Source organism: Apium graveolens, chromosome 9 (assembly GCF_009905375.1).
Source record: "Apium graveolens cultivar Ventura chromosome 9, ASM990537v1, whole genome shotgun sequence".
Lineage (NCBI taxonomy): Eukaryota > Viridiplantae > Streptophyta > Magnoliopsida > Apiales > Apiaceae > Apium > Apium graveolens.
Window position 1 is genome coordinate 265950759 of NC_133655.1, and position 20976 is coordinate 265971734.

Here is a 20976-nt window from a genome sequence, read left to right on the forward strand (position 1 = left end):
CGGGGAACTGACATTCTTGCTATAATGCTCTAACTAAACAATATAAGAAAATAACTGCAGCAAAAGCTACCTCAAGAATTAAAATTCTTTCTATTATGCATTAACTAAACAATATAAGAAAATAATGACAACAAAAGCTACGTCAAGAAAAGAGAAAAAGAAGAACAGGGAAACTAATATTCTTGTGATTATACATTAACTAAACAATACAAGAAAATAATGTAAGCAAAAGCTATGTCAAGAATAATAAAAAAAATAAGAACAGCGGAACTAACATTCTTATAATTATGCATTAACTAAACAATACAAGGAAATAATGCCACCAAAAACTATGTAAAGAAAAGTAAGAAAAAGAAGACACAGGCCAGCGGGTAACCTCATTTTTACAAGCTGAAAGTAGCTTATAGATCATCCTATGAACTGATTGATATTACAAAATCTGAATATTGAAGATGACATATAGTAGTAGTGATCTACAACATCTGAATAACATGTTTGGGCATATGATTATGGCCACCAACTCTAGCCGTCCTTGACTACAGCTAAAAAGTATACACCTACCTGATAAACAATTTACAATTATTATTGCAAAACACACTCTTCGCGTGCAAGAACTGCATCATGACAAAGCCTCCAATACTCCTTGTAAGGGATGGACATCCAAGGCAATGTCATAGGTAAACGAGTCAGTGAGGATGATGGAAAACTGTTCAGTGCAGAAGGCAAACTGAGAAGAAGTAGACGTTTTAGAAATGGGGGTGATTGAGCAGTACAACTGAGTGGATACACTAAGAATTATAGTACTCACCTTCGTCCAATCAAAATTCCATACATTGATGTAGCAAATGACAATCTTGAAACAGCAGAGCATAGAAATTTATAATGAGGAAAGACTACTTGTCCTGAGATAAAAATTACAAAAGTTAGAACATAAAAGAAGCACCCCACAATCTCACAGTGCTCATTGTATTTGTTCATGTAATACAATTACAGGTAAATTTCTGCAATAGGGGTATATGTATTATTGACATGCATTCCAAAACATCGTCTAACAAGCCAAAGTCGTTCATATCAATAACCATATGCCGGTATATGTTCTAGCAACTAAAGTTGAGGCAAGTTTACATTTAAACTGTTACCAAAATCTACTTTGGCAGAATCAACAAACAAATATATCTGTGCGCCAAATATCTCAGAAAGAACATGGTCGCATACAGGATGTACTGGAAATAAAGGATTCATGTGGCAGGCTCTAACTAGTTTAGCACAGCTATTAATGATAAATTGCTAGGACAGTACAGTACACCTTCCACACAATTTTATAGCATAGTAGTTACACTGCTTTAACTAAAATTCTTTTGTATAAAACCGATACTTCAAGCTTCAGCATCATCTTCACTTATAATTTATTTGACACAGAAGATCTTTACCTTCAAACTACATCCGGACATTTCAAAGTGAAAACAGAAAATTGAAAGTAAAATTTAAAACTGCAAAATGATCCTAAACTATCAAAAATTTATATGTTAATTTCTAGAATGCTGGGTAAGATCGTGAGTGACTGATGCACTTATAGAGCAAACTTCATGCAACATTGTGATCAGGTATTAAAAATGTTATTTACCCTCTGATGTATAAACGTATATTGAAAATATAGACTGAAAACATTAGCTCACGGGCTTACGTATATTCAAGCAGCTGCTGTGAAGAAATAACACTAAACTGCCAACTGCTCCGATCTCCAAATCATCACTAGCATCACTTTGACGACGAACAATTTCAACCCATAATCCCAAGGGAAATCTTCTTGGCATCACCATCCATAGGAACACTTTTGTATAGGGAGTAGCATGAATGACAGAAATGGCAAGCTCGATGAATATGCAAATAAAACTGACAGTTGTGCCCATCAAGGCAAAAAAGATATAAAAAGCAGAGCTAGTGGGCAGCAGGAGTAACACTGGTGTAAATAGGAGTGAGCCGACAACATGCTGATCCACTGTATAATCATAACTATCTAACCTCTGACGAAGAGGATTCAACTTCTGATCCCTGCAACATATGATTACTTTTCAGGACACGGAATTAGATACCTAACTGATAGTCATCCATTTAGGAATTTCTAACTCAGCCATCCAATTTACAAAATAAATCTTTCCTTTAACAAATATATGTATCCAGATGAAACATCAAACTTCTAAACCAAGCAAGAAGACTGTTAATCATTATGACATAAATCAGGAAACAATGATATGAAAATTGAAGCAAAAGGAGAGTGTATTATACAAAAAAAATTGGATCAATCCCATCCAAGAGGCCAGTCTCGTACATAGGCAAATGACTTTATTTGACTACAAAAATTCCAGACAGAAAATTTATATACATCAACTAACACTTTGTTAAAAGTAAACAGACAGTTAGCATAGCTGTTGCAAAATAAGAACAACCCTTAATTCATGGGCAAACGTAAGGAATTCACTTTAAACCCAATTTTTGCCAACTAAATCTCCGCGTGGGCAATACATTATGCTGAAATAAATCACTATCCAACCTGAATTTTCTTCCAAGCTTTTCTTTTTGATACATTGGGAGGCTATATGTTGATTTTGTGAAGAAAAAAAAATCATGCCATTCTGGTTTGATAATGTTCATCGAAACAGTTGTATCTTTTACAATCTATGTTTTCAGATTAAGTTTCAGTTGGAAAGTTGACATGAAAACATAATTTGTTTTAGTAGACTATACAGAGCCACAAAAATGTAGCGGGAAGGTTTGTTTAGTACTTCAGATTTTCTCTTCATTTGTAGGACGGCCCAAAGATTATATGAGCTAAGCATGAAAAGACATATGAGCTAGATCAGCTCATTAAAATTGTATAAGCTAATATGTCCAGAGCAAGATTTGTGATTTGAACTTTGAAGACCTCAGCTGGAATTGATAATAGTCCTCCAAGTCCATGGATGTTCATATCCTATTTAAGTACTTCTCTAAAAATCAAGCTAATCTTAAATCAGAGAGAACTTGTTGCAGATTTGGTTGTAGTAATTACCTAGTGATTTGATTAAAAAAGAATGTGGTGATCTACTATTAGAACGGAAAATGTACAAAAAAAAGTTTCTTTTGTCAGAAACGCAAAATACCTGAAGAGCCGCCATAAAGCTGCAACTGCTTGTAGCTGATGTGAAAATATAAGCGAGATCAACCAATGAAGACACCACACATGCATCGTTGCAAGTGAAATAAAGTCTATAATTAGCGCAGCAGATGTGGTTAGACCAAAAAGAATTCCACATATTGCGACCCCTCTAATGAAATATAGGAAGTAGGAACTCAGGAAAAAACAGATTGTAGACCAAATTTGAATTGCGTTTAGAGAAAGCATGCCTAGAACAGTAGCTAGTTCATTGTTTAACTTGAAACCCGCTGGGTTTCCCATTAAAGACACGCAACCCATACGCAATACATAGTTAGTTATGTTGATGAACAATTTTAAAGTCCAGCTGGTAACAGATTCTGCATGAATCAGCACTAAAACGCCAAGAATGTTTCCAAAAAGAACATCAACCACAACGCTTGACCACATTGAATGTTTCCGTAGTGCAGCTTTTTCTGCAAACTCCACGCACGATGTAGACCTTATAAGAGTGAAAATCATGATAAGGCAAATTAGAAACCTCGCTCAGAGAGAGAGAAGATGACAATATACAGGCCAACAAAATATGTGGTGAGTAAAGATAAAAAAAACAAATATGCGATAAGACAGTGAGACAGTAAGACGACAAAATACATATCTTTGTCGCCTACCACCGTGGTAAATACAGTACAGACAAAATGACTGGTCCATCATTTCTTCATAAATAAATCAAATATTTGTCAAATTATTTCTCCATTAAGTATGAAGATGAGAGAAGATCTAGCACAAAATATAATAACACAAATTCATAAGGCATACAGGATATTTTATGTGACAGAGACTATACTACCTGCAAGCACCATTTTGAAGGAAGATAGGCCAGTACAAGATTTGACAACAGCGGAACTGAACATTCTTATACGTACGGATGAATAACTTTGTTGATATGATGTACATACATGACTCTGATCCGCAACTAAGCAAAACCCGGAGAAATTGAAGAATGGCATAGATTAAAGTAGACAACGAAGCGACAAGAATGGCAAAAAGTCTCCATGTTAAGGCAATAAACCTGAAAAATAGAACACATACCATTAGAACTTTCAACAGAGAAGAAAAGCTGGCACGAGGAAAAATATTGAAGCAGTCATTTACATGTACAGGCTGCAGAATCGAGCTTTTGATACACCGGGAAGTAGAAGCTCTTCAAAATATTGTTTGGCAGCAGCACCACTATTAATTGCTAAGATGACCGTATCCTAAATTCCAAGAAACATGGGAAGAAGTTAACATCTTGGTAACCAACAAATACCATAATCAACCAAGATATATTACCAAGTCAGGGAGCATCTGCTTTTCATGAAGCTCTTCAATCCACATGGGTTTTTTAATAGTGCTCTTTTTATGCTTGGAAGTACTATAAGGACCCAATGAAAAATGGTGACCCCCATATTTCGGAGTTTCATATACTATCACCTATAATTGTGGAAACAAACAAAGACATATTACGACAAAGGGGTATAAAAACACTCTTACATAACTGAAACTTCAGCGTGCAATAAAGCTAATCAAGACTTACATACGTGGAGATGAAGATCAGGTACTGTCATACCATCCCATTTTATGTGCTGCATTTTGGGAATCCAATATGTTTTTTTACCAACATATCCTGAATAGTCATATACAAGCTGTATCCAGTTTTTCTTTTCAATAGACATCCGTTTATTAAGTTCCGACATTTTCTTTTTATTCTTCTTCATCTTCAAACTCTTTTGATCTTTCTTCGAATGTACAATGCCATTAACAGAGACGGTGTCATGATCTGTTTTGGCTACAGAAGCTACTGATTTGCCGTCACCCTGGAGATTTGCTTGACAACAACCAATAATAGTAAGATTAGATTCATCTTGTAGTCCCATTGGCATCTTTCGGTTTGTCTGGTTGATGATTTCCTGGTTTGGAAAACAATTTGTTATTACAACAAAATTACTAAATCTTATCTCAAGTCAGGTGACTACTTCCATTTTTATTAAGCAAAGAACATAAAAATCATCTAAACTAATCCAATAAATCCGAGGCTAACGCCAGGAAGTCGTGATCGACAACACGTCATATCATTCAATTAAATGACTTGACTAAATAACCATCTTGTAAGCTAGTGCCAAGTTGAACCAGAACCAGATAGCTATTATAGTAGACCACCCACCTTCTAACATATAGGCTACAAACCAATTGTCGGATAGCTATTATAGTAGACCACCCACCTTTTAACATATAGGCTACAAACCAATTGTCAACCGAAACGTGCATAATCCACAACTCAATTAGGGCAAAACTTTCATTAACCATATTATCCAATCTATAATAACCCTCATACATAACACAAGTGAGATCTAAAATCCACGTAAAGGAAAATTCTAAGCATTACTATCTTTCCAAACTACCAACATCATAATCCTCTTAAAAGGAAACACACAAACTTTATAAATTTCCCCAAATTGTACACAAACAACACACATTCAAGAAACATGTACAACTAAAACACGAAAAATGCAAGAAATCAAAGGGGGCATCATCGTATCGCGGGTTAATTATTATACCTGAAGACGAGAGGAGTGAACATTCGTATGAGTCCAACCAAAAGCAACAACAACATCTATCAAATCCGAGGAAGGGGATTCAACAAACCAACCAAACAAGAGTGTAGAAGAATGTGTTGGGTCAGTTGAAAGATGGGTGGGCCACCAAATTCTACACTTTTTTACCATAACTAATCGTACTTTAGTAACAACAGCAGCTGCAACAACTCAGTTTAATCATTCCTGGTCCAATATTAAATCTTGTGAGATCTGAATACTCAGATGAAACACTCAAATGTGCATATGTTTTGATTTGTTGAGTCCTGGTATTGGGACAAGTCTTGATTATGTTTCAATTGGGTGAGTATAGAGATAGAGATGTAGACACAGTTGAGGAAAACCAAGAAGCAATGTACTGGTACGATGATTGCTGAGATTGCTTGTGTCTATGACCTGGCGGCGAATACTAGGTACATTATATTTTTGTTTATTGATATACTTTATTCCATTTTATTTTAAAACGAATTTAATAATATTTACGAAAAACAAATTTAGCTTATTTTTAAATAAAATTAACAAAAATGACGAAAAGTTGGCCAACTTTATGGATACCCAAGTGTATTAATTTTATATAAGATACTCATATCTTATATAAATTGGGATTATTCAATCGGTTAAAATTGGTCATTTTTTTCAGAATGACTATTTTTGTTATTTTTTAAAAAAATTGGCTATTTTTGTCATTTTTTCTATATTTAGATAGTTAGTATTCTAAAAATCTATGATTTTAAAAAAAACTCTGATTAATTTTTAAAAAATATTTGATTGATTTAATTTTTGAAATCTAATTAATATTTATAAATTATTTATAAATTATATATTTTATAATAATTAAGGTAAATATATTACATATTAATTATTATTTTTTTATTTTTTATTTATAATATATCATTGTTCATAACTTAAAAAATAATACAAATTTTATTTTAAAAAATTTATGCAAATGTACGAGTTACGCACATAATGTGCGCATATTTTATATAACTGATGAATTACAAATCTTATTCTAACAAACACATTTATTAATAATATTTTTATACATGATATATTTTTCCCAACAAATTCAACAACGTCATGTTAAAAATAAGTGAAACGTTTAAATAAGTAAATGGAATAACCATGTCTTAATTACCTTTAAAATATGTTATTTTTGTCTCATATTTTTTATATATTTTTATTCATTACCCAATTAAAATTGAATGATATCTTTACGATGATATCCGATTAATTAGTTAAATGAAAAGATATGATACTTGATCTTTTTTATCATTCATAAATATTGATTACATCATTGTATTAATTATTTTTAAATAGTGATATGTAAGAATTAAACTATTTTTAAAATTTTATGTATTTTTTTAAAAAAAATTTAAAATTTGATATTTTTTATTAAATCTAAGTCATTTAAAGGCTATAATTGTAATTTGTATACAATTTACCATTTTTTAGAAGCATGCCATTAATTTTTTGAAACAAATTAATATATCGCATAAAAACAAGATTTATAACATATGAAAATCTTTTGAACGTTCTAAAATCTAAACAACTCCAAAATAATAATATATGAGAAAAGAAATTATCGAAAACATTAATAATAAATAAACAATTTTTTTTATTGTGTTCTACTTTGAAAAAAGGAACCAATCAAGGCACTAAAATTATAAATTTCATCTATTATCAAATCTGGAATTTTAATATGCTTTTTTTCTGTTTAAAAAACAACAATACCGGGTCGAGCATTCGGGTCATCATCATCTTCTCCTACCAAAACAACAAACAGAAATTAGGGTTTCAAAACCTTCCCAATTCAAAATGGACGATTACAACGGCGATGATCACTTAGACTACAATCGCAACCCTAACTCAACGACGTCGTCTTGGTCCTCCGACAATTCTCGCTCTCATAACCACCACCACCACCACCAGAACATGAACAATTATTCCGAACATAACGACTCTTTTGGTGGCTCCGGCGGTTTCAATTTCTCTCCTCATGGCCGTAAAAGACCACATTTTAGTTCAGGTATGTCTCGTCTTTTTTCGATAACAGTTTTAGCGTAAAAACACATGAGAATAATTGTTCTGCACTCTCTCGTATAAGTTGTTTTGCAGGTTTAGATTAATTATTTTCACCGCGAGAATTCTCGATTATTGTATATTTGTATATGTGTATATTATTTATAATGTTTCTGAATTTATTTATAAATGTAAAGGTTGTGCTGAGGGGGGCTCTGTTGCAAAATTGTACATTGGAGGGACACCGAGAAATGTTACTGAACACGATGTAAGTTAACTCACTTTCATGATTAAGTTATGTTAGTCTTTAATGTTACAATATCTGTGTATTTATTTAAACTTTCGTCGAAGTTGCAAAATTAAGTGTTTTTGTATGAATCATAAATATAATCGAATACAGTTATTAGTAACGTAATGCTAAAAGAGTTAAACAATGTAGAGATGCTCTTATTTTCTGTGCAGTTCTGATTTTGACGTTGGTCTAGAGTCTTCATGTCTATACTGTATATTTATGTACTAATAGTGGTTTTTTATGCCAGATGCGCTCCTTGTTTGGAGAACATGGAAATATCATTGAGGTTATTCTTCTTAGGGATAAAAGAACTGGCATGCAACAAGGTTAGTTGGTGCTGTGTATACGTTTTTTTTATTTAAATCAGTGTCATGTCAAGGGATAGAAGCATCATTGGAATTTTGTTGTTGGTTACTCGGCCATACTAAGGGTTATACAGTGCATGAGAACTTGTTTAGAATGTAAAATGGAGCTGGTCCTGGTTCAGGACATAATTCCTGTATACTAGTGAGTAGGCACTTTATGTTTATACATCGAACCTATCAACTATCATGCATATTTTTAGCATAGAAATATATTTTATCTATGTTCTGAAGTAATTAATTGTGATCTTTTCTTTATGTTAATCTAGCCTTCTCCCACCTTTTTCGTATTAATTTTTTTTTTTGTGCACTTATTCTCTTTACAATGTATTGTATGTTGCCGAAACTAAAAACAGTCATTTTTTTTTCTCATTTGAATATTGCTGCTCTAGAATTCCACATTTAATCTGAAGTCGTGATTAAAGCCTCATTGATGTCGTAGTTGATCAATTTTGGTTGAGTGGTACAAATTGATGCATTTGGCTACAAGTATCAGCTCAACCAAAGTTTGAACAATTTCCTAGTAGATCATGTGTCGAAATGTTATGGAAGCCACGCACATAGGCACGTTTAGCATATCTTTTCAATAGTATTTTTTTGTTAAACCCTATATCTCCCAACTATTAAGGAATTAATAAACAAACTTGATACCCTTAATACAAGTTGGTGCAGGACAAGAAGAAAAACAGCAACAAAATTTAGATCTGGTGGATTAGCTGATCCAACTGCAGAAGAGCTACCAGGATTGATTAACCGCAAAAGAGAAAATTATGTTTGGTTCGCAAACTATGACAAGAGAAACAATTCTTATTTCAATTAATCAATGAAAATGTTCCAACATATCATCAATAAGTTTTTCCCTTTTATGTGCTGCACTGCTGCTGAACTATGTATCTAGATTAAGGCTACAATGACATAGTTTATGTCTTTTCATTGTAAAAGTTAAACTTAAATTTCTGCTGGAATGCTTCTTGCATGTGATAAAACTTTTTGTTTGCAGTACTATAAAACATGACTAGTGACTAATATTCTCAATTTTCTATCTGGTCAACCCATCCTATGGAACTTCCGATGTGATTTACTGCCCAGCTTATCTATAAACCAGTTTAGAGTAGTCTAAATTAATACGTGACATCTGCTATCTTGCAGGATGTTGTTTTATAAAATTTTCAAACTTTGAGGATGCTGATCGAGCGATAGAATATTTGGACCAACAATACACATTTTCAGGGGTAAGTTGGATCGGGAGGTTAAGAATGCGGGTTACCTCTGAATATGTCGCATTTAGCTAACTGTCTATATATTCGTCTTGTTTAGGAAATGGTCCCCATCAGAGTTAGATATGCGGATGATAAAGAACGAAGACGTCCAGGTAGTTTGTTTCCTTGCAAATTTGCAATATTATAAATGATTGTATGATATCTCTATTTCAATCTCGGTGTCAGAGGGATCCAATATTTTCAGCATGGATGAATAAAATTGCTTTATAAGTGAACCATGTGTCCCCGCCTTCATGTGCGTAGATGATTTATTGGGCCGTAGTTTAAATCAAACTTTTGAGCCTTTTGACATCAAAGTCATTTATCTGGGGTTAACTCGGTGCCCGCTATTTTAACGACTGAATTTGAACAAGATTGTGCGTGTGAACGAATTTTGGCTGATTCACCTACACTCTGCTCCCTTAATGATAAAAATACCTGTGTAAATCGAATTTGACTAGAGCTAAATTCGTTCTTAGATTAAGTAGGAATTGAGCTTAATTTGAACAGCGAAAGTCTGTTTATTTGTTAAAAAAGCTTGTCTCGGCTTATTTATAAAATCTTGAGCTCAAGCTCATTTTCCAAATCTCAACAATCTACCTGACTTGAATTGCAGTCTTAACTTTGTATATTCGGATTCTTCTGGAGACACTGTCGATGATATATATATCAAGTGCTTAAACTAGCTATTACATGGTATATCTTTATGCACGTATGGGATGGATCAAAAGAGAAACATTATGGATGTCCTACAATAAGTTTACCACTATGCACTAACAGAATATCTTACTCGATTTCATATATACATCTAGCACAAGGTGTTGTATATTTTGGCATGATTTCATTTGTCAGATCTTCTTACAAAAACTAAAACATGCAATTCTTTATGTCCTGTTTGACCAAAAATTATTTTTTTATTTCCCATTGTAGCACAAGTAATTGATGGAATCGGTAGCTATGGTACAAATTCAACAGTATGGCTATGAGTATAAAAGTCATCCAAAAGCACACTTGCACGTGAGAACGAGTGACCTAGAAGTTTTGTCTGAAGATATAATAAATGAACTTAATAGAACTCAATAGATGTGAAAGTGCGTCGTACATTGCTTGCTTTTGCATGCATGTTGGATAATGGGATTAGCTTTGGCAGGGTGAAACACTCTCGTCTGACATATTATGAAATTGTAGCTTGCAGTTTTGTGGGGGAACATGATCTTCCTGCATGGATATTAATAATAATATATGTTACTTGAAATATGCTTTATTAAATTTACTACGTTTTAATTATAATTTTTTATTAATTTCTGACAAGTCTTTCTTTCACAGCCACCAGCTTTGGGACATATACATTCAAACTCTATGTCGGTTGTTTGAACAAGCAAGCTTGCAGAAGGGAAATTGAAGAAGTATGCTTTCCACTGTGTTCACATTTAATCTTATGGAAACTATATATAATATGAGTTTTTTCCTGTCATTATGTTTTAGGTGTGCCTACAGGTGTATTTGCTTTATGATTATGTTTTCTTTGCTGCTTTTCCTGCACAACATACTAGTCCAAGTGCACTTGTTTGTAGGTGCTTACTGGAACTGTTTGAAGTTTGAATTCTTGTGCGTAGTTTTATAACCAGCATTGCAACTGGTCTAACAGATTGCTATATCCAAAAATAATGAGAGAACTGATATGCATGTGATTAATGTTCAAATCCATTTTTACAGATAAATATATATGTTACTGTAAATGAATCATGATATTTAAGCGGGTTTTGAGATATGCATGATATGTATGTCGTGTTCATTGATGTTTAATTTTTGAACTATCATCTATCTATACTAGCATCCCAGCCAGCTGAACAAATAGTTGGAGCTTAATTATTTTTTTAGGAAATGATTCCGGTTATCATTTTTTACATGTGCTTATTGTTATTGTGGCTAACGTAATAAATATTTGATATATCAAGCCTTCACCGCTAACAAGATGTTATGTATTTTTTTTTATAATACTCTTAGATATTTTTGCCTTACGGTCTTGTTGAAGATGTCTTCATGGCTCTCGATGAATTCAAGCAAAGCCGTGGTGAGTTCAATTTTTTTCAAATTAACGAATGTATCTATCACTAATACGTCATATTAGCAGAGGCAGTAAACTAGTTGACTACACTCAAACGGCCCTATTTATCTAGCTTTTAACCTGAACTACTTGTTAGCATTTCAAAATTGCTCCATTCATGTATTCTATAATCTAATTATACCTGAGTTTATGATTTCTATACTTAATTTACTTATGGTCTGCTTTATAGGATATGCGTTTGTTCAGTTCTCACATAGAGATATGGCAGTCGCTGCAATTAATGCATTACATGGAACATACATAATGAGGGTAAGACAGTTTTAGTGTTATCACTCCCATGAAAATTCTTCCAGAAATCATGCTGTATTCTATTATAATATCAAACAAACAAAACATTGAAGAATGCTGTTTTTGTGAAATCTGTTTGTTTGTCATGCAGGGTTGCGATCAGCCACTAATTGTTCGATTTGCAGATCCTAAGAAGCCCAGAATTGAAGACTCGAGGTTCAAGCCCTTGCCACCTAACTAAAAAAATAAGAATAAATTTTCTACTTAATATCAATTCAATAAGATTCATGATCAATAAACCTAATACAGGGAAATTTGATTCATAATCTGATAACTGCACTTGCTGATCTCTTTTAGCAAATGCCCCTTAAGTCTTGACCTACCATCAAAGCTGGGATCATGAAATGAAACAGGCAAACAGCACAACTTTATCTTGTGCTCTTAACATAGTTTGTGGGTGTATTTGATGCTTAAATGCCTATTTTCCCAGATAATGCCCTTACAATGCCAATAATGTTGAAGTTTGAACAGACATTTGTCTTTTACTTTCATAAATTGCTTTGATAAGGACCATGTAGTTGTATGCAACATTATGATGCTCCCTTGTTTGTCTCACTCTTTTCAATAGTGTATCGAGTGAATGTTCTAAATGGTTTTTGCTTGCCCAGGCCGGTACCATATTTTAATGATCCTCCAAATCGGTACAGACATCCTAATACATCACATCAGGTTAGTAAATATTGGTGTTTTGTGCCAAGATAGTAAAGTGCAGAAGCAATGGGTTGTTTAGTTCTTTTATTATGTTAACTCTCTTAATTTTTTTGGGGATTTATAAGAGGTATCGGTGTGAACTTTATTTTAAGAATTTGTAGTCGTCTTGGACTGGAAGGTTGCATGTGATAGGTTCTAGCATTGTACAGGTCCCAACTTCAATGAGGTATTGTGCTTCTCCCGAGCCTTTCAGTGATGACCCAGCAAATTCTAAAGATTGTGATTGGAGTGAGCATGTTTGTCCAGATGGATACCTGTACTACTACAATTGTGCAACTTGTGAGAGTCGGGTCAGTTCAAAATTATGTTTGAACTGTTTCTTGTCTTGGTTTAGAATCGCAGATATGCTAAATTATCTATCGATTTGATGATTAGTGGGAGAAACCGGAGGAATATTCGTTTTATGAACAACAAATACAAAAGGGCCTGGAGCAAGGAAATCCTCGGCATAAACAGTACATGTCATGTTCTCAGATTCATTCAACTGATCAAGGTTTTCAAATGCAACAGGTGTAACTTCAAATGTTGCTTCCACAGTGAAAAAATAAACTCACATCTTTAGTTGTACTGGTCAGTTTACTTTTCCTCTTTTGTACTGTGTAGCATAATATATATAGTTGTGAGATCATATTGTGCATCACTTACAGTTGCCATTATATATTATAGTTTTTGCTGAACAGCAAGGTATCAGAGATGTTCTGATAGGCAGTAGGCTATGTTATATTATAAGTATAAGTTTTTCTGTTTTCATTAGAAAAAATGCTTATGTAATACATTCTTTTAGATATAATATATATATGTATAGTATATTAGAGTAAGCAGGAGGAAATAGTTTATTTCTATTTATTTCTAATTTCTGGTGTCTGCATTGGTCTGTTTTTGTGTTACTAATTTTATACAGCTCGTATTTCGCCAAGTGGTTTTCATCAAATTTGTGCATACCAATAGTGGTTTTTGTGACACGTCACCCGTAGCCTTGCACTTGTAATAAGTTTATGCCAGGAAAAATCAGATAGTCACGACGATTGTCCTTAGTTATTAGTGGTATCTTCTCCCGCTTTATTCTATATGATACACGTACCATGTGATACACATGCTTCTCTTTATGTAAAAGGGATACATATGCTGCTCTTTATGTTAATGGGATTGAAGGGATCACTTTTTGTATGTTAACTTGCACTGGTTGATAGATGGCTGTGCTCCGGAGATATCCAAGTTCTCGAATATTTAGATATGCTAAGAAAATGTGAGAGATGAAACTGAACCGTAACACTGAGAATTGTAGTTATATTATAGTAATATACTATTACGTGTTAAAGCTTACTACTATAGGATAAACCTTTGTTCCTTGACTTGCATAGAATTATAAAATAAACCCCCTTCAGTATTTGCCAATGATATTACAGGAACCACAACAAATTTAAAAGTTGAAATTGATCTCCATCTCTTTACATAAAATGTCACTAAATCCTGATGCTACCTAAACATTATTTAATTATTCAGGTTTAGTCGTTATCGGTCGTATTATATTCAAGCGGAAGCTCCTGCTATGTACGAATCAACAACATCAAGGGTCCAAATGTTTCGAGAAATGGTATTACTGTGGATATTGTTTTGGGGTTAACAACTAACAACAGGTTAAGGGATCGCTAGAAATTACGAGCGAGTATGACATATTACTCCATGAAACCAAAAAGAAAAGGGTGTCCATCTGTGTCTAAAAATATAGAAACCGGGAGGGGGAGATGTGAGTGATTGGTAATGTTAGTAGGGGGAGGCAGTGGTTGGGGATGCAATAATTCACTAGAGGATAAAATTAGGTCAGTAGTAGTTCAAGTCCTATTCTTATACGTTTTGCCAACCTCTTGAAGAAGATCTCTGTGCATTTATTGCCTCTCTCATTTATTTCTCCCATATATTCTTCTCATCTCTCATCTAAAAATGGCCTTATCCACTCCTACCTTAATCTCTACTGCTCCCCGTTAATTACTGCTATTGAATTCTCATCCCATCCGTACTGTTCTGATCACAGACATACCGTATGTTTATACAAATTATATGTACAAATTCTAACCATCTCACGGTATTCTATTTTATATGTGAAATGCTATACTTCCTGCAAGCGTTCCCGAAGAATGTTGAATGCTATCGTGGATTGTTGTTCTTTTATTAATGATATGTACATCTCGTGCATTAATATGAATCACACGAATACTTAAACATCACGTATCCTTTTTACGAAAATTAAAATATCTTTTTGAATTTCATAAGTTGCTTTAAGCTGTGTTGGAATCCTAAATTTCTTGCGAGAAGAACGTACGAACTGAAGTTCTATGTTTACGCATGGATTATTTTAGATTTTCCCTGTATGTGATATTGTTATTTAATTTACTAGGATAAGAAAGTACAGAGTAAATTTCTGTGGAAGATTCAAATTCTTAATAAGTAATTATTCATTGATGTTATCTCATCGTCAGCATATCATATGAAACAATAAGATAGTAAAATAATAAATCACGTTTTGATGCAGTATAAGTAAGCCAAACCCGTGTGACAAAGATTTAAAGAAAAGTGATTAAAGTATTTATACCGTTATACGTTGGGAGAATAGCATATTTAAAATGGGGTGACTCACGCAGTCACACTGCAATTCGGTCACACATTCACCTTCTTTAATCTTATACTCCCTTTATCCGTCCCATTTATTTACACTTTTCTTTTTTGGATGTCCCATCCAATTGTTTACATTTCAAAACTTTCCAAAAATAGTAAGGTTTTTATAATTTTTAAAATAACTACATCCACTACTTCTTTCCACTATACCCACTTTATACATATAATATTAATCGATCCCACTACTTTACTCACTTTTTTAACTTTCCTCTACTATTTTATCATTTTTCTTAAACTCCGCGCCCCACCTAAATGTAAACATCCGGGAGGGACGGAGGGAGTACATACTACTAAATATTATAATATATACTTGCGTATTTGAATTTGGTCCAATAATCTCCACATTTAAATTAATGCCAACCCCACCTTATCGCTCACTGCTTTTCGTACCAAACGGTCAAGGGTGAGACAAATTTCTTTCGTTAAACCAATTGCTTACTGTTAATATATTGGACTGTGTTGAGCGGCTGGAATATGTTAAAGTTGGATAAAGTTACGTGACCTCCCGCAATCGTATCAATTTTCAGTAGGGCCATAATTTAGACTTAACAAGCCGAGTTTTTAATCGGGAATAATTTGAGTCAAATTTATTCGAGTCGAGCCGACTCGTTTTCTTTTGTATTTAATTGAGTCTAAATCTAAATCCGAACTCGGCTCGTTTAATTATATGTGTCGACTCAAACCGGCTCGTTTAATTTTGCCCGAACTCGGCTTATTTATTTGTCGAGTTCATTTAAACGAGTTCGAGCAGCCTTGGAATCGAATTACAGTCCTAATTTCCATTATTAAACCTATCCGCAAAAAAATTGTAGCTCTCAGTGATGAGGAAACGGGATCCGCACCCTAATATACGAACATGATATTATAAAAAGTTTGTATAGAATATAAAATAAAGGTAATAGAGAACTGGAAAAGATGAGTAGCTTGAATTAAATGGACAAAATATACAAACATACGAAGAAAGTATGAAACCAGTATCTTCATTGGATTATAGACCCATGTCAGACTCTGAGAGCTTCGCAAGAAGCTACTAAAACAAAAGAAATAAAGGGAATTGCATGAGTTACGATGGACCATCTACAATGAAGCTACAAGTCCTAGTCAGTTACTAAACTGAGTCACTGAATACATATTTATAAGTTTGTAAGTAGTGGATATATAAGAAAGCTGATGTTATGCATCTACTGATCCTCAGTTCTTGTAATGGAAGGCACGATATCTTGAAGAAGACCATTGTCTCTCAAAAATGCCATAGTTGAAGGAGATCCGAATCCGAGACCTCCACCGTTGACATTTGCAAGACCGTTAGGATAATTATTCATCATCATGTCATGACTACAATTTGAAGGCAATGCAAGATTGTTTCGGTGGTGTTGCCGCTGGTGCTGGTGCGGCATCATTAGGCTATTCAGATGAATATTGGCTGGGAAATTCAAGGCAGGCATGCCGGAAACCGGTGAAATTCCAGCATGAATACCCCGAGGCATCACTGGACTTAGATGTGTATGTTGGCCTTCATATGTTGTAACAACTATGCTAGGATCATTGAATGAACGTTCTACTCTTTTCTTCACATTACATGATGTACTAGTGCAACGATAATAACTCCTGCAAATTCAAATTTGATGAAATTAGAGAGCCTCCGAAAATCCAAAATCTAGCTTTATTCATTTTGATTAGAATCTAACTTTATTCATTTTGATATGTGCATAAATTATGAATGGATGATATAGAAAGTAGAGATAGGAACATGAACAAAGAATGTAGAGATATTTTCAAAGATCAACTAGCTAGAAGCATGCAATTCAGTTTCAAATGGAAAAAGCAAACATTTTTTAAAATTAATTATTAAAAATTTATGAAAAAAATGTAAAAAGAAGAAGAAGTACCTAGGAAAGGGGCTATTTTTCACAGCTTTTTGGCCGTACTTTCTCCATCTGTAGCCATCTTCCAGATGATCAACTTCACTCTTTGTCATGAATGCAAATCTTGGCTCTGACTGTTTCTTCTTCTTCTGACTCCCACTCTTCTTAGGTTTTAGCCTTAACCACCCAAAAGAAAACCAAATCAACCACCAACAGATTTTCACTTTTCCACAAATAACTTTTACTTTCTACAAATATAAAGAAAAAATCAATAGTACAAAAACTTATAATCTTACTGTGTTTTAGTAACTTTGTGTTGGTGCTCCTCTTCTTGCTCATCAACCTGCACAACTTTAGTCTTTTCTTCACCACTTGTGAGAGATGAAAGTGAAGAAGAGTTAGGAGTAGGAGGATTATTCAGAACTTCTGATGACTCTTGAAAATGAAGTGGACCCACTACTAGTTGTTCTGATGTCAAAATATCAAAGATTGAAGTACTATTACAAGTATTGTTAAAATCTTGGAGGCCCAGTAACTCCATGAACCCTACTGAGCTCTTCTGGTCACCAAACCCTAACAAATCAGATAACATTAATGGATTGTTGGTGTTATTATTATTAGTATCATCATCTGAAACAAAACACTTCTGACCATCCTCTAGTTTCACTGTCTGCTTCCTCTCCATGTAAGTAAAGAGCAAGTATTGGGAGAGATTAATGGGGGAGAGAGAGGGGGAGAGAGAGAGAGAAAGTGCAAATAGGAGGGGGGATTGTGTAACAGAAGGGAGGATGAGGTGAATATAGACAGTGTTGACTGACAGGTGTCGGTCAAGGATTTGTACGAAATATACCAAACAAAAGCAGAGGAGGGGGCTGGTGAGAGTGCATTAAATGGTGGGAGTAAGAGTGGTAGTGGGTCTACGCTTTCATACTGTGGTTTTGACCGGTAATCTAGTTACTGTGTGAACGCGATCATTGTGTACGTGGCTTATTACGGCTTGTACAAAGTTTGAGTTTGGCTGAAGTAATATTCTAGGAGTACGTATGTGCATGTCAACCCGAGAATATGAGTATTTTAGTTAAATGCATGTCAATAATTTGGACTCCTTTTTGTACAAGTTTGGATTTCTATCTAATTAATTTTTTCTATTCCATGGTTGTGTAATCTGTATTATCTATACTATGTTTTAATAATCAGAATAGAGTTTAATTTAGTATGATTTTTTGGTTACTTTCGTTATCCCATTTATGATTATTGGATCTTTTTAAATATACTATATACACTGCTCAGACTCTCAGGTTCGAACCCCACCAACAACAAATATTTATATTATTATTTATACACTACTAAAATTTTCAGGTTCGAACCCAACTAACAGCAAATATTTTATATTATTATTTATACACTACCCAAGATTTAGGTTCGAATCTCGCCAATAATAAATATTTATATTATTATTTATAAATATACTAATAAGGTAATGATTCCAAAAAAATTATTATAATTTTAAATAATATAAAATTATTAATGAAGACACATGCATCGCCCATATTATAAAGCTAGTTGTGTTACAGGGTAAAATCTTGCTTTAGAAAAAAGGACATCAGAACAAGAGTTTACGTATATTTTAGTGAACCATGTGTTCTTTCAAAATTAGGATTAAAATGTTGTTATTACTTACCTTCACAAAGCAAGTTTAATGCAACCAACTCTATGACACGTGCAATGCACGGACATGTTCTATATTACATGAATTGAATTTTATTTTCTAATTGTAATCGTTAACGATATATTTATATTATTGTTTGATAAATACATGATGTATGTATTTGTGCATATGAGCATGAGTATTAGTGATGTGATTGTAATGTTGTTACGAGTATTTGTTTTAACTTCAATTTTTGACAGTATATTCATGTCGTTTCCCGGTGAATTGAGAACGTATTTATTTGTGTATATGACTTATTCTTGGGATGTGGTGATATTTGGATTGAACGTGTTCTTGAAAATATGACAATAAACTGAAACAATAGAGTCTGAAAACGGTATTTCTTGTTATCTACTGCTAATGGCAATCTATGGGGTTGTTGTAAAAATATTTGTGGTATTTGTTGTTGTCCACTGCTAAGTGTGATCCATGGGGGTTGTTGTAAAAGTGTTCGTGGTTGTTTGAGATATTGCAAAATATAATAGTTTGTACGCTTATAATTTTATTTTCATTATTATTTAAATGTTTGTACTTGACCTTAGTAACTTTTCACATCCCTCATTCAATATATTAACAAATACATAGTTTTGAACATGTTAGGCTCCTTTTGGTTTCATTTGAATTTGATACAAAAATATTGCTATGATTATCTACTTTCGTCGATACCATTCTTTCAATTTGTGACGTGTAAGGCCGCAGACAAACACCAATATAAACCAACATGATCATATTTTTAATTAAGGCTATAAGCCAAAAATTATATGTGTATTTACATTCTTTTTTTTTTATCGTAGGTAACCCGCAGCCGCTACCCTTCGGGTGCGCACTGGGTAAACCCTATGGGCTCACGCAATAGCCTGCAAACCACGTGAACCAAGGTAAATCGCATTTAAGCGACAGGCTCTGATTCAGGAGGCATAATCATAAATTTGTATTTACATTCATTTTTCACCATACATTTCAAAGAAAACAACACTTAAGAAATAGAATGACATGTAACTCACTGTGGGCGATAGAGAAAAATACTAACAAGATATTTTGGAGGTCGATTACTTATACATAACATAATCTTTAACATACACGGGCATTCTCTAAATACATTACCCCATAATTGCACATATGCAACGCTTTTTAGCTAGCGTTGTACGAAAAGCGTTGCATTATCTATAAAATTTTCAGTTCATTACAACACAGTGGAGAAATCGTTGCATTACATTGAAGCTACCGTTGTTTATAACTGTTAGTGTTACGCAACATGCAACCGTAAAGTTCATAGCGTTGCATTAGACATTTTTTTAATTTAATAAATGTTGACATGGACAAAAAAACTGAGGTGGCATGCTGGACCCACTTTGGGACCCACCGTTGTTGACGTGGCATGCTGACGTGATATGTGGGTCCCACGGGAGGGGGCCATTTTTGTTGACATGGCACATGTGGAGCCCATATGTGGGGTCCACTGATGACGTGGCATGCTAACGTGACAAAGGGATGACCCACCTGTGGGACCCACATGCTAACGTGGCAGCTGACATGGCACTTTATAGCGTTGCATTTGCTCTGCAGTGTTGCAATATGTTATTTAGTGTTGCCTTCACTATTGTACTATTTTTAAAAATATTTATTATATTCAGGTTCTAATATTTTTAAAATTATTTTTAAATGATCCAACCGCGCATATGATGTTACCTACTAATTTTAGAGATGTATAATTTTTTTAAAAAAAATTAGATTTTATATCGTGTGTTTTTATAATAGTCAAATTACGGCCAACACGGGTTCTTTTTACAAAGTCTTATACCGGGTGGTGATTCTATTTTTTAAAAATTCTTGTTCGACGATCCAGCCATGCGGATGATGTTACCTACTAATTTTAGAGATGTATAATTTTTTTAAAAAAAA

General features: G+C 33.7%; 3 protein-coding genes across 3 annotated transcripts; 1 reads left to right on the plus strand and 2 right to left on the minus strand.

The window, feature by feature from the left end:
- Window positions 1–248: 248 nt before the first annotated feature.
- LOC141684812 (uncharacterized) lies at window positions 249–6174 on the minus strand. Its single transcript, XM_074489940.1, has 9 exons — window positions 5734–6174; window positions 4717–5085; window positions 4469–4609; window positions 4289–4392; window positions 3984–4205; window positions 3141–3635; window positions 1685–2052; window positions 809–902; window positions 249–727 (listed from the first exon to the last, which is right to left on the minus strand). Exons 1-9 carry the CDS (start codon window positions 5899–5901, stop codon window positions 583–585), a joined length of 2106 nt encoding a protein of 701 aa, XP_074346041.1. The 5' UTR covers window positions 5902–6174; the 3' UTR covers window positions 249–582.
- Window positions 6175–7420: 1246 nt separating this feature from the next.
- LOC141683500 (flowering time control protein FCA-like) lies at window positions 7421–13646 on the plus strand. Its single transcript, XM_074488236.1, has 12 exons — window positions 7421–7795; window positions 7986–8056; window positions 8328–8406; window positions 9592–9674; window positions 9760–9814; window positions 11028–11107; window positions 11709–11775; window positions 11999–12078; window positions 12209–12273; window positions 12726–12786; window positions 12978–13118; window positions 13204–13646. The coding sequence occupies exons 1-12, from the start codon at window positions 7585–7587 to the stop codon at window positions 13342–13344; spliced, it is 1134 nt and encodes a 377-aa protein (XP_074344337.1). The 5' UTR covers window positions 7421–7584; the 3' UTR covers window positions 13345–13646.
- A 2762-nt stretch (window positions 13647–16408) lies between these two features.
- LOC141683501 (WRKY transcription factor 23-like) lies at window positions 16409–18192 on the minus strand. Its single transcript, XM_074488237.1, has 3 exons — window positions 17663–18192; window positions 17391–17543; window positions 16409–17109 (listed from the first exon to the last, which is right to left on the minus strand). The coding sequence occupies exons 1-3, from the start codon at window positions 18049–18051 to the stop codon at window positions 16683–16685; spliced, it is 969 nt and encodes a 322-aa protein (XP_074344338.1). The 5' UTR covers window positions 18052–18192; the 3' UTR covers window positions 16409–16682.
- Window positions 18193–20976: the final 2784 nt, after the last annotated feature.